This window comes from Cyanistes caeruleus, chromosome 15 (genome assembly GCF_971803275.1).
Source record: "Cyanistes caeruleus chromosome 15, bCyaCae1.hap1.1, whole genome shotgun sequence".
NCBI lineage: Eukaryota > Metazoa > Chordata > Aves > Passeriformes > Paridae > Cyanistes > Cyanistes caeruleus.
In genome coordinates this window covers 11,141,876-11,155,156 of record NC_141715.1, presented here as the reverse complement: position 1 = coordinate 11,155,156, position 13,281 = coordinate 11,141,876, and the positions used below count along the sequence as shown (strand labels likewise).

At 37.7% G+C, this 13,281-nt stretch overlaps 1 protein-coding gene across 5 annotated transcripts in view; it reads left to right on the top strand.

Annotated features, from left to right (window-relative positions):
• ATP10B (ATPase phospholipid transporting 10B (putative)) overlaps positions 1-13,281 on the top strand; it is a 41,297-nt gene that overhangs the window by 21,404 nt on the left and 6,612 nt on the right. For all 5 annotated transcript variants that reach the window (XM_023936122.2, XM_086851454.1, XM_086851453.1 and 2 more), the window contains 8 exons: positions 3,294-3,473; positions 4,023-4,608; positions 5,210-5,316; positions 6,002-6,128; positions 7,636-7,820; positions 10,969-11,281; positions 12,399-12,475; positions 13,020-13,145. In XM_023936122.2, coding sequence (XP_023791890.2) covers positions 3,294-3,473; positions 4,023-4,608; positions 5,210-5,316; positions 6,002-6,128; positions 7,636-7,820; positions 10,969-11,281; positions 12,399-12,475; positions 13,020-13,145 — 1,701 coding nt within the window. The remainder of the gene's footprint in view (positions 1-3,293; positions 3,474-4,022; positions 4,609-5,209; positions 5,317-6,001; positions 6,129-7,635; positions 7,821-10,968; positions 11,282-12,398; positions 12,476-13,019; positions 13,146-13,281) is intronic.

Below are 13,281 nucleotides of genomic sequence, written 5' to 3'. Positions count from 1 at the left end.
GAGTTTCAGCAAACTGAGCTAACACCTTCTAAGTTATCCCTGCTATTGCATGTTGTGATGGAAAGATGTAGGTAGAGAGGAGAAATCCAAGCCTTGTTGGAGCTAAGCGAGGGAAGGGGGAGACAAAAATTGGAGTCCTTGATTGGAGCGTGCAGGCTGCAGTCAGGGGGGAGCAGATTCTGTTGCAATTTAGGTCTGAAACTTCCCAAATTCACACACAGCCCAATTAAATCAGACAGTTCTGCTCTTCTTGTAAGTTTGTTAATAGACATTTCAGACAAGTCTTTTGTGAATGCTAAAAGAAGGTCATACACTTTCAAAATCAGAAAAAAAAAAGCCAGTAAATGCAGAATTCTCAGAACTTTGTTTGCTGCAGTTTTTATAAGATCCTACTCTCCTCATTCAATTCTGCTGTCATGTAGTAAGTACCACTCAGAACTTCTACTGTTCTTGGAATATGGGAGTTCTGTAAGTTGTTATCTTAGCATTTTCCAGCCCAAACCTCATGAGTTGCCGAGAACATCTCTGTGGATTCTTGAGAACCCATGAGTCATGACTTCTGAGAAGTACAAGTGTTCTTTATGTGTTGTTATAAGTCATGACCATTGAAGGATGATAAAGAAACTTCTTGCCAGTATATTTTCCAATTACATTTTTTACTGCCAGGCCTTTTCTTTTTCATCTATAAATAAACATTTTTTTTAATTCACTGTAAAGTAATATCTGAGGAACAAATGAGTATCTGAGTATCAAATGCCTCTTTTGTAGAAGAATACTAAACTGCTGATATGGAAATAAACAGTCTTAGCTGCTCATAGGTGTCACTCTATCTGGAGAAATTGCTGTAATGCCCTATGACAATTGAATGTTGTAAAAATAGAGACATTTAGATATTGCACAGAGCTTGCCCTGTGTGACCTTTAAATGAGACATAGTAGTATCCTTCTTTGCCACCTGAGCCAATTCCCTATTAATAAAATGGGAATAGTTAATTTTTTGGTGTCTCTATGGTTCCTCCCCTTTGGAACTTACATCTGATGCATTTTTACTCTACTACAAATCTGCAGTATCCTGAGTACTCCTGGTATACAGAGTGTGTTTGTAGACCTGTGTGTATGTCAGCAGACAGATGTTTGTAAAAAAAATCCATCTCTCAACAATGGAACACAGTAGAAAATTAACATTTACTCTCTCTACCTTTAGGTGTTCTTATGAATTAAGAGAGTGACGTTACATTTCTTTCTAGATTTAATTATTCCAATAAGTAGTGCCTTGCTATTAGAAACATTTAATGAAGATTTTCATTGTCCCATGGTCATCAGGTTTTCATGCCATCAAGTAGAAGAAATGATATAAAGTTAATGAGGAAACCTTAAAACTGAATGGCACTATCCATTTTATATCAGCATTTTCACTAAAAAAATTATTAACATTGAACAGGTGGCAAATTTAAGTGATTATCATCATTAGTGCTATTTTATTCAGTTTTCTTTTTTGCTTGGTTAGGGATTTTAATATATGTTCAGGCTGAAAATTCAGGTCAGTGCTGTTTTCACTTAATGCAAAAAAGAAAATGAGAAAAATTGTTCTGATAAGTATTGATTTTTTTCATTGTTTTGTTTTTAAAACCTGTCTCTGAGGCCACAATTAGCCTGACAATTTTCAGTTTTTCCAGAGGAAACTTTTGAGTTCAGAAAGTTGCTGCTGAAGTGAAATGCCCAGTAGTGCATTGTCCATCTTGACAAGAACTTGCAGCAGACATTGGGGATACAGATAAGAAAGAAATTGAGTGGGATGATGACAGATAGGAGAGGCTGAGATACATATGTAATAATTTGGTGTTTGTGGTTCATTCTAATTGCCAATGCATGAAGAAATTGTATGACAAACTGTGCAAGGTGTTGGTGAGATTCCAATCTTTCATGTTTCAAAGTCAATAGAATTCCCAATATAACTGTTTGACATAACTGTTTGGACAGTTGTGTCTGCATATATGTGTTCTTCATTGGAATTGTCCTGTTAAGCTATTTGGGATTGTTCTATGTACAAAGCATAGTATTGCCATAGTCCCATTACCCACAGAACCACTGCAGTGTAATATTGTGAAATGCTTTCTTAAAATCAGCAGCTTTAACTTTTCAGCCTCTGATTATTTTTAGGAGACCTGAGAAGATAACTAAAAAAACCAGGTTTATCCTTAGCATATTTTTGTTTGTTAGAGAAAGGACTGCATCAATACTGCAAACATGTATGTCCCTGTATGTGAAGTAAAAAAGCATTAAAATGAACCAGAAGAATCCGAGCTTTCTGCAGCAGTGAAAGTGCAAAGCCTTGTTCCAGCTTTGTATTTCAGTTGAGCTGCAAAATGAGCAGTAGATTTATTTGCAATGATTAGGATTATTTAAGAACTGCTTGTCACTTTAGCAAGCAGGAGGTGGAATGTAACATTCAGCTCAGCACAGTAGAGCCAAAAAGGTGCTTGGGTGACTTCTGTTGCATGTTTACAGAACTTGGGAAAACTGCCAGATTGAATGAGGTGAGGGTAATAGATGAGATGGACTAGAAAGCAGCTAAATTACTTTGGCAGTCTCTTAAAGAATGTTGGCTCATGGGAAGATATCTTTTAAATTTGGAATTCTTTGTTAAATATGGCCCTGAATTTAATCCAAACCAGATTCTGCTAACATGGAATTTCTATTAATTGTCCCATAGCTGTACATCAAATTAAATTGTAGGGAAGTGACATTAAATAGTTTGGCTTGCAAATTTAGGTTTTATAAGAAACAGAGTAGTAGTAAAATTACAGAAACATTTCAGGAACAAGTAAATATGTATTTATTTATTTAAAGCAAAAACTGAAGAAGAAAATTTTGAGAGCACTTCTCTCTCTGGGTGCAAAATGAAACTGCTGTGGAAACAAAAAGCGATACTGCTGTAACTAAACCATAAGCACAAAATGTTCTCTGTTGAAATAACTATCAGCTTCTGCATGGAACTGGGAGATCCCAAGTATATATTCTTCTGGAATGCTCTTTAATTCAGGAGTCAGCAGTTAAGGGATACAGTATAGAATTTTCTGATTTTTAGTAGATCTCAAAAGAAATAAAATTCTGAGATCATCTTCCTTCTGACGATGCATTTCCTTTTAATTACATCGTTATGCAGCTTTTTGAAAGATATCTTTTTTCCCATGGATGTTAAGTACAAAAGGCATTTTCTAGGTCTAAATTCAAGTTATTCCTTGAAGACATGGGTAAGTGAAAATAATCCTCACTAAGTAATTTCTCTTCCAGGAAAAGGATGTGATTCCCGACAGCAGGCTGCTGAGGCGAGTGCGAGAAGCTGCCCTTCAGACTGAAAGTTTTACTCCTTTTATACATATGAAGACTTCCACATCCTTTACTGACTTTTTTCTTGCTCTTGCCATTTGCAATACAGTTCTGGTCTCCACAGCTACTGAGCCAAGACAAAGGGTAATATAACTTTAAATACATGAGGAAAATGGATCATGCTTCCATTTAACAACCTAGAGCAGTGTCCAGTGAAAACTGAAGTAGTGAAAAATAGTTTGTTTGAGACTTGTCCTCTGGTTCCTTTACATTTTCTGTAATATCTACGGTTTCCCTGCCTGTGTATCCCTTCCTAGGTTGTCTTCTTATGTTTGATGAATAGCTAAGGCTACCACAGAATCTGCACTTTTTCTTTTAGATTTTGTAATATATATGCTGTAAGAAGTTTGTTGAACACACTGGGTTTTCTCTAATCTTCCAGGCAATTAACAGAACTACAAGGGCTTCGTTACATATTTACTTCAGCAAATCACCATCAAATTTGGCTGCCATCTCATATATGACTTCTCTACTGAATCCTTCCACCACAGTTAAATGGCAGGAGAGGGGAAAAGGGGAAGTTGCAGTTATTATTAATGTAATTTAGATGCAGAAAAGTAGAGAGAGGTTTTGAGAAGGCTCTTGATGTTCACATTTATTTATTTTTACCCTTTGTTCTTTTCATATTTCTAGATCACAATACCACCACCAACAAAACCTTCAGGAATCAGCCTGGAAAAGATTCATCAGATATTTCAAAGGCTAAAATTAGCAAGCCTTAGTCAATCTTTTTCATCATCTCAGTCTAGTTCACACCTTGGTGCCAGTTTCAGTGCAAAGAACAGCGAGGAGCCTCTTGCTGTGCTGGAGACTTGTGACAATGAAAATGACTGCTCTGACAGCAGTAGAGGCCAGGAACTCCAGGACAAGGGCAGCACAGATATTGGTACTGCTTCCTTGGATGAAGTTTTTATGTCTGCAACTAACAGTTCTCTGCCAACAGACTTTTGTTATGAGGCTGAGAGCCCAGATGAGGCAGCTCTTGTCTATGCTGCCCAGGCCTACAGCTTCATTCTTGTGTCCCGGACACCCAAACAGGTCACTGTGCAGCTGCCACAGGGCACACTCCTGACCTTTGATATCCTCTACACTTTGGGATTTGACTCAGTCAGGAAAAGGATGTCTGTAGTGGTGAGACACCCTCTAACCAAGGAGATTATTGTCTACACAAAAGGTGCTGACTCTGTAATAATGGACCTTCTGGACAACTCTGCCAAAGGTAATTAGCCAGGGAGCTATTTCTGTTGTGTCTCCTAAAAAAGAAGTTTGCAGTAGTCTTTCTTGCATGAAGTATTATATCTAGCTATACTTCTATATATATTATATATATATATCTATATATATAGTATATAGTATATATATCTATATAGTATATAGTATATATGTCTGTATATACTTCTATATTTTTATACTTCTAAAGTATAAAAAAAGAATGAGCTTTGTCTAGTATTATCCTTGCAGATCAGAACTGAGGTATTTATTTAACCTCAGAAGTGCTTGGAATATGGAATGGGATAATTAAAATTCACTGGTAATACTAACCCATGTGGATTATGTGCTCTGCAATAACACTGCCATAAGGGCCTGGCCATTGTTTTTCAGGTTGTCAGCAAGAGTGCTATAATATTAACAAACAAAAACACAAGTAATGTTATCTTAAAGGAAACATAAATTTTTAGCAAGATTTCAGCTTCTGCACGGCCAACACTTCTGAGCTTTTAAAGAAGTTGGTATTATAATGGAATCCACTTTTCTCTAGTGCCTGCTCTATTTTAATCTTAGGCCATTGTATCGAAAATTATCTGAGCTGTGTTTCACAGGTGATATTAGCACAGAGAAGAGACTGAAAAGAATAAAAGAAAGAACACAGAAGCATCTGGACCACTATGCCCATGATGGACTGCGAACTCTGTGCATAGCTAAGAAGGTGGGACAGCACCAGGTTCTGTACACATCAATAGAGTTACTAGAAAAATACAGTGGCTGTAATTCTGCTTCAGAAAACCAGCCAGATATAGCCCGTCCTTTTCTCCCTCTATTTGCCTTGTCTGAGTATTTTTTTTCCTCTTTTTCCTCAATGTGACCAAATTATGGATTTTTAGTCAGTCTCAAAACATTTCTGTTTCTCATATAGTAACTACAGCTGACCTACCCTACAGTGCTTCCAAGCACTTTTGTCCAAGACAAAGAGTCTACAGAGCAGCCAACCTTCTTCTCTTTTGCTTGGCATTCAGCTTTCACAAATCTTACTCTCAGCCTGAGTTAGTGTATCTTAGTGTCATAATTTAATACAGAAGTTGTCAATGTGTGACAAATAGATCATATTCAGGCTGTGGAGAAATGTAGATCAGCCCTCAGAAACTGTGTGCTCTCATCTAAGCAAGAGCTGTGTGAGCAAGAGTTTCTCTGTGTCAGACTTTTGAGACTCAGCTGTAGGTCATTTATACAAACTACTTGTTCTTGCAGTTTTCTCTTGGAAAAGTCTGTGTTATTTTAAAGATGACACAGTACTTTACCAGTTTGGATAGGAGTTAAGTCTCTGTGATCCAGAATGTTGGCATTCCTCTCTTATTTAAATTTTAAATAAGTGCTGTTTAAATTGTGTTATGCAGGTCTTGAATGAAGATGACTTTCAAAAATGGGCCAATTTTCGTCAGGAGGCAGAAGCTGCGATTGACAACAGAGAGGAGCTCTTAATAGAGACAGCACAGCATCTGGAGACCAAACTCACCCTGCTGGGTAGCCAAAAATAAGAACTGTCATTGCGTGAAGTATCACTTGCTCTCCTGTGATAGTCTTGGCAATAAGACAGACAACAGCTTATACTAATTTATATCTAAAAGACTTCCTCTGTGGTTTGGAAATTTCCAGGCTAGGGAGATAAAATCCAATGACAGTGTCTATACAAGTTCTCATGCATTTTGGGCAGCAGTAACTCTGAAAACATGTACTGAAATTATTGTGTGCCCCGAGCAAAGAACATGCACATCAGCTGTTACTGTGACAAAGTAGATGATGAAGTTCCCACAATTCAATTGTGAATCCATATCCTTATTTAAACCTATAAAATACTATAAATTAATTTCAGTTTTGATAATGAATTCTAAGGGGATTTTGGTAATTGGTTTTGGTAATCCAGTAATTTAAACATGTGGGCGCTTTGCTACAAAGTTCCTGCTGTTGTTGCATTGTTGTGCTTGCTTTGTGCACTTTGTAAAAAGATGTTTAGCATTAAAACTTACATTGATTGACATTTCTGCATCATTCATCACCATCATATCTAACAACAACATTCTGTTAAATTATGGAGCACTTCAGTGCTTTCTGATCTATTTTGTTTCCTAACATTTGGTTCTTTACGACTTTGATTTTTGGAGTTCTCTCAGTCTCATTTTTCTCTGACTACAATTTGTGCCATACTGAAGAATATGAAGAATTCATACTTCATTGAATTTCTGATATTGCAAGCAATAGCTTGCATTATTGCTTCTTATAATCTCTGCAGTGATTTAAAAAATTAGAGTAATAATGATAAATGCCATAAGCAGACCACATAAGAGGTAATGTAGATCTTGTCAGAATCTGTTACCTTTGTCAATTACTAAGGCTCCTCTATGTGCTTTCATGCTTTAATTTGCAAAAAGTGTTCCCTTAGCCTAAATCAATACCTGTCTTTAATGTACCACAGTTACAGCATCTTCAAACTGACCTCTAGTGGAAGGGATAGGGAGTATTTTTACATTCTTATGGTGATTTCCCAACATCATCAGGTTGAGTGTTGGCATCAGCTTCTAAGTTCGTGCATGTTCAAAAAGAAAATGTACTGTACTGTTTCTTCTGGCTTTGATGGCTGAAGCATCTGACTTGACAATAGGGACAGCGTTTATTTAGACAGTCAAAGTTCATCTTTTCTGATTGCTTTGATGGGACATAATGCAGTATTTTTAAAATGCATATGGTGTGATTGCTCTGTCAGCACATTGTCATTTTGTATTATTAGGAAGAAATGAAATGCATTGTTGTTGCAGTGAACAAAATGAAGAGACAGAACTTGATTGTTGACACATTCAGACCTTAATCCAAATGCAGATCATGTGCCTGCATGTTTATTTGTTGGACAAAACCTTGGTTCAATCCTTAATAAGCTCAGGAGCATGACTGGAAAGCAAAGAGCTTTAAACAAGAAAATAGAAACTTGATTTCAAAGTAAAAGAAAATTATTTCTCTTCTTTTCCTGTTTGCCCAGGAGCAACAGGGATTGAAGATCGCCTGCAAGATGGAGTACCTGACACTATTGTGTCTCTCCGAGAAGCTGGGATAAAAATTTGGGTGTTGACAGGAGACAAACAGGAGACAGCAGTTAACATTGCATACTCCTGTAAACTTCTGAACCAAAGGGACACTGTCTTCACCCTTAACACTGAAAATAAGGTGAGTAAAGAAGGACAAAATGCACAGAATTTTCTATCTTACCCATTCTTTGTGTCCTGCAGTTTGGCATTCCTTTGCTTATGACCTCACTCAACAAAGAACAGCCAAAAAATCCCAAATGGCATTAGGCCAGAAACTCCATAGACAGCATGTAACAGGATGAATTGAAATACAAGATACTAATGTAGAGTTTCATTCAATTAGAATACACTGATTTTTCCAAATGAAAATATTGTTTCTAAAAAATTACCTGAATGGCTAGGTATTACCTGAATTAGTATCTTTAGGAAGAAATTAATATGCAATTTAAGTGCCTAATTCCTTAATAACATGGATATCGGGATTTCCACCTTACCATAAAAATTTCAGTTTAACCCTAAGTGGTATCTGTTAGAAGACATTTGGAAAGTGCTGTATGAGCCAGCCAAGAAAAAGTATGAAGGTGTAGATTTAAGTAAATTCAGAACTTTCTAATTGCTTCTTGATAGGATTAGCCTTAATCAGAAATTTATTAGCAAAAAAATTTAATCCAGTATATCTTTGTTTAAGGGGCCAGTTATAAACATATTCACTTTCTTGAGATTCCATGGTGGCAAACAGTTGCTGATGTGTTAAAAAATTCTTTTCATTTCCATGGGCAGCAAGAAGGGCAGGCTGTAGGCAAAAGGAACATTGTCCAAATTAAAGATCATCACTTCAGGTGTGTCAATTCCCATGAGTCACCAAAACACAGTGAGAAATCTGTGATGCAAACTATGGCTATTCCAGACAACATCTGAACAGAAGAGAGAAAATAGAGTCCTAACTTCCAAAGAGGGTAAATGCCATTAGGGATGGTAAAAGTAAAAGGCTTTAGGCAAGCCAACTTGGCTTTTTCTGGATGTGGAGCAATACAAGCAATACAAGCAAGGAAAATTATGCCGTGATGTCAGAAAGTGGATTGGCAATCACTATGCATAGCATCACCCCTTCAGGCACCCAGGTGGGACAGGTTGCCTAGTGGATGGATTATGGGGACACCAGGTCCAGGCATTATGGTTAAACCAGACCCATTCACTAAGGAAGGTCAGGCCTGACCATCTCTAAACACAAAAAGGTCCAAAATGTACTTTTTGCATTTTCTTGCTGGTGACCTCTTACTTCACATAGAGCCCTGGAAGCCCCTGAGGTGCCTTTGGGGCAGCTGCTGCCTTTTCCCTGCTCCTTTTTTGCACCATCTCTCATGGCCCTCACTCAGCAGGAACAAGAGGCACAGTGAGTTCAGCTCTTCCAAGGGCTGGCACGAGGGCAGGCAGGGCTTCCTTGTGTGACCAGAAAAGTCACCCATCTGGGTTGTCTCAAGCTTTTCTCCCCAGGGAACCAGGGTTACTAATATAAACTTGCTTTTCTCAATAAAGCTCAATAAATATTGTTAAAATACTGTTTTCCTTATTGCAGGCAATTGCATGGAGCAGTGAGATGGCCTACTTTCTAACTGCTTTTGTCTGCAGCTTGTAGCTCTCCAAACAAGAAAAATATCCTGTGCAAATATCTGTCTTTTTTAATGTCATGAAAATAGAGAAACACACAAAGATGATATGGAATTTGGCACGGAAAACATTCCAATGTGCAATTTCATTTGAAACACATATCTGCTTTAATGGGAAGCAGAATTAATACATTCAGGATGGAAATTAGAAGCTGGTTTCTGCCAGAGCAGAGATGCTACAGGTGGGACCACCCTGGCTGATGGAAATGCATACACATGGGGACTTGTGGAAATCCCCAAGATTCAGGGGACACTGGAGTTTCTCCATAATAACATTTAGTTGCCTCACTTTCAAAATTAAATTAAAAACAGACTTCTGAAAGAGACTCCCAGTAGCAGCAGTGAGGAGCAAAAGTAATATACACAAAGCATTTAACCTGTTAATTTTGTCAAAGATAGGTCTTAAAGTGGCATCAGTGTGAAGGGCCTCCCCTTACCCCTGAACCCAGCAGATTATTCAAACGCTGAGCATGAAATTTCTTCCAAGTAGATGAAACAAATTTAGGTAGCTTGGCGGATTTGTTTCAAAAGGCAAGTCAAGGCAAACCAGGAATTTCCATTTACTGTTTTTGGTTTGCTCACAGATGATGTTTTTTAAACTTTTTTTAGGGGTTTTAAGTGTGCAGGCTAGATGCAGGTTTTTATTAGATGTCAGAGGTAGATTTGATTCCAGAACCTCCCACTTAAGTGTAATTTAAATCTTGCAAACATCCTACACATGTACCTTATGCTATATAAAATGAAAATAACATTATAGAACTGAATCATGCCTCAATAAAGCTGACAGAAAAGGCAGAAAAAGGAGTGATTAGCTCCTCAGATATTCAGGGCCATGTCACAGAAAGAGGACTTTGAGAACTAAGAAGGAGCAAAATAACTTAGATATAATTTTAGATTTTTTCTAATAGTGATGTGCAAATTTAGGAGATCTGGATGAGAGAGGTAAGAGTTTTCCCCTTAAATCTGTTTCTATCTAGTACCAAGTCAATTCTGGTTGTTGGTATCTAAAAGGTGACTAGATCCAACATTAAGCAGATTTGCTAAGACAGAAGGACTTTGTGTTTGAGGCACGGTGCTGGAAAGCATGAAGTTTTATTTCTGTTCCTAATTGTGGCACACACCTGATATGTGACTTAGAAAAGGCCAGTAACTCTGAAAGTTACTGGATAATTTTTTAATCTGGACCTCTTGTTTCTCTTACCACAGTTTATTTTTCGTGGAAGCCAATGCTGCAATATCTTACATCATTCATATCAGAACTAGATTTTTCAATCTCCTTAAAAGAAAATATTTTCTTTTTAATTTCTGAATTGTCAGAATAAATGATGTAAAAAATATTATATTTTATTATATTATTATATTTTCTTATAAAATAATTCCTTACCTCAGTTAACTGGCTGATAAAATGTGTAGTGTTTTCACTGAGGGATTGGATAGTGTCATATTGAAATAATCTCATATTGAGATGAATCAGTGCATTTCTCAGTATATTTCCTCTAATGTTTATCTGATAGGCTTAAACCCATTGGCATGATTATACAAAAGTACATTTGGCAAGGTGCTGTGCTGTAAAGAGAGATAGAGATAACTATTTCTAGAAGCATATCTGTTTTCTCACAGGAAACTTGTGAATCTCTCTTGAATTTAACCCTGGAAGAGGTGAAGAAGAATTATGAGTACAGCAAACCTCAAAGGAAATTGTTTGGCATCATCCCAACATCCTTCTCAGTCTCGGAGGCCCCCAGCCCTGAGTTTGGGCTGGTGATTGATGGACAGACTCTGAACATCATCTTCCAGGGCGGGCTGGAGGAGAAGTTCCTGGAGCTGACACAGCACTGCCGCTCCGTGCTCTGCTGCCGCTCCACTCCTCTGCAGAAGAGCATGGTGGTCAAGCTCATCCGGAGGCAGCTCAAAGTGATGACCCTGTCCATAGGTACCTCCACTCTGGATCTCACAGGACACAGGGGAAGCAGGTTCTTTCTTTAAGAGAAATGTGTGGAATGTATTGTATGGGCAGGTGTTTGTGCCTCAGATAGATGCAGTGAGGAAACAGCGCTGATTAATCTTTCCTAATCAAAACCCATATAAAGTCCTTCTTCAGCTTTCTCTAAGCAAATATGTCCCCCTCTAAACAAGATGAAGGCATTCCAAATTCAGAATCTCCCAGCAGTCTCTTTCATGCACATCAGTATAAATGCACTTACATGTTACCTGCAAATGTCCTTGTTTTGGGCCTAGAATCCACTCAAGATTAGCCACTATTTTATCTTTTCATAAAGACCTTTTCCTGTCAGTTTTTCCCAGCTGATGAAAACAGAATTATCTCCAGACTGATATTAAGCACTGACTCATTTACCTTTTACATCCAAATAATGTGAAATGCTTTGAGTTTTCTTCCACACTTTTGGTAAGTGATGCCACTAAAATCCTTGAATAATTAATTTTGATTACTCCAAACTAAAAAAATACACCTCTCTGGACAAAACAGAAAGGGAAGAATCTATTGTATTTTTGGAATATTACTTTGCCTTACAGTTCAAACCATAAGCTTTCAGCCTCCTGCTTCATTTACTTTACCAGCTAACCTCATTTAAAATCTCCACATTGCAAGCAGTAAGCATGGCTATTCTAACCCTAGAAATTTGGTTACAAATGCAAGTTGAAATGAGCAAAATAATTTTTGAAACTGGCTTGTTACATTGTCATCTGCAATCAAATTTGTCATAGATTCAGAGAATTTAGTGAAGAGGGGTGTTGCAAAACACGTTCCTGAGCATATGGATTTGTCCAGGCAGAAACACAAAATGATGCTTGTGTCAATGGTGTTGGGGTTGCTGTGTCAGCACCCAGTCAGTCACAAGGTTGGATTTTGCCCTGCTGGAGCCAGGTCTCCTGGGAAGGAGGGAGACCAAGACCAAGACCAGGGCCTTGATGTTGTGCGTGATGCCATGCAGCTGTCCTGATGAAGATGCATGATAGTACAGAATATTTGAAATAATCAGCATAGCTTTCTTACACTGTTATTGTTCCCTCCTGTTCTCCCACTCTAGGGGATGGTGCAAACGACGTAAGTATGATTCAAGCAGCTGATGTTGGAATTGGAATATCTGGCCAAGAAGGCATGCAGGTATTCTCTCAGTTTCTTTCCTCTTTTGTCAGGTAGTCCCTTGAGGCTTAATAAGTTTCATAGCAGACCTACACTCTCAAGAGTCATCTTAAAAATGAAAATTGAAATCATATACAAAGTTAATATGCAGTTTTTAATTATGGGTCAAGCCAAAAAAAAGAGTATTTTGAGCCAAAAATTAGCATGTAAGGACAAACCTGTGTTTGTTCATGAGACTGGAAAATTAGATGTATGCCCACTGTTAGGTGAGCATCTGGTTTCTGAATCTTCTCAGCTGCTGCATTTTCATGTTTCCAGGTTTTGTGGATTCTCTTCCACTGTCTTCTGCCCTGAATCCTTTCCCACACATCCCCCCTCCTTATTCTCCTTAAATGGAGAGTTCTGCAGTGATAGAAAGTTCCAACTGTGTTCTTGAGGGTTAGTTTGTTGGTTTGTTTTTCTACAATACTCAATAGTAGTAAATCATTTTGGTGATGTTAAAATTTTATTACATAGTGTGTGAAAAGGATGCATTGTAACTGACCTTCTATTCCTTTTCCCAAAGGCTGTGATGGCCAGTGACTTTGCAATATCCCGATTTAAGCATCTCAAAAAGCTCCTTCTTGTCCATGGACATTGGTGCTATGCTCGCCTGGCAAAGATGGTGATTTACTTTTTCTACAAAAATGTGGTAAGATGATTAAAATTATGAAGTTTTCATCCTAGCAAAGGTTAATTCCAGGTCTGAGGGGTTGTTTGGTTTTGGGTTTTGGAGGTTATACTCTTATTTTTATGGAGCTACAGTTTGTGTTTCTTCACTTTGCAAG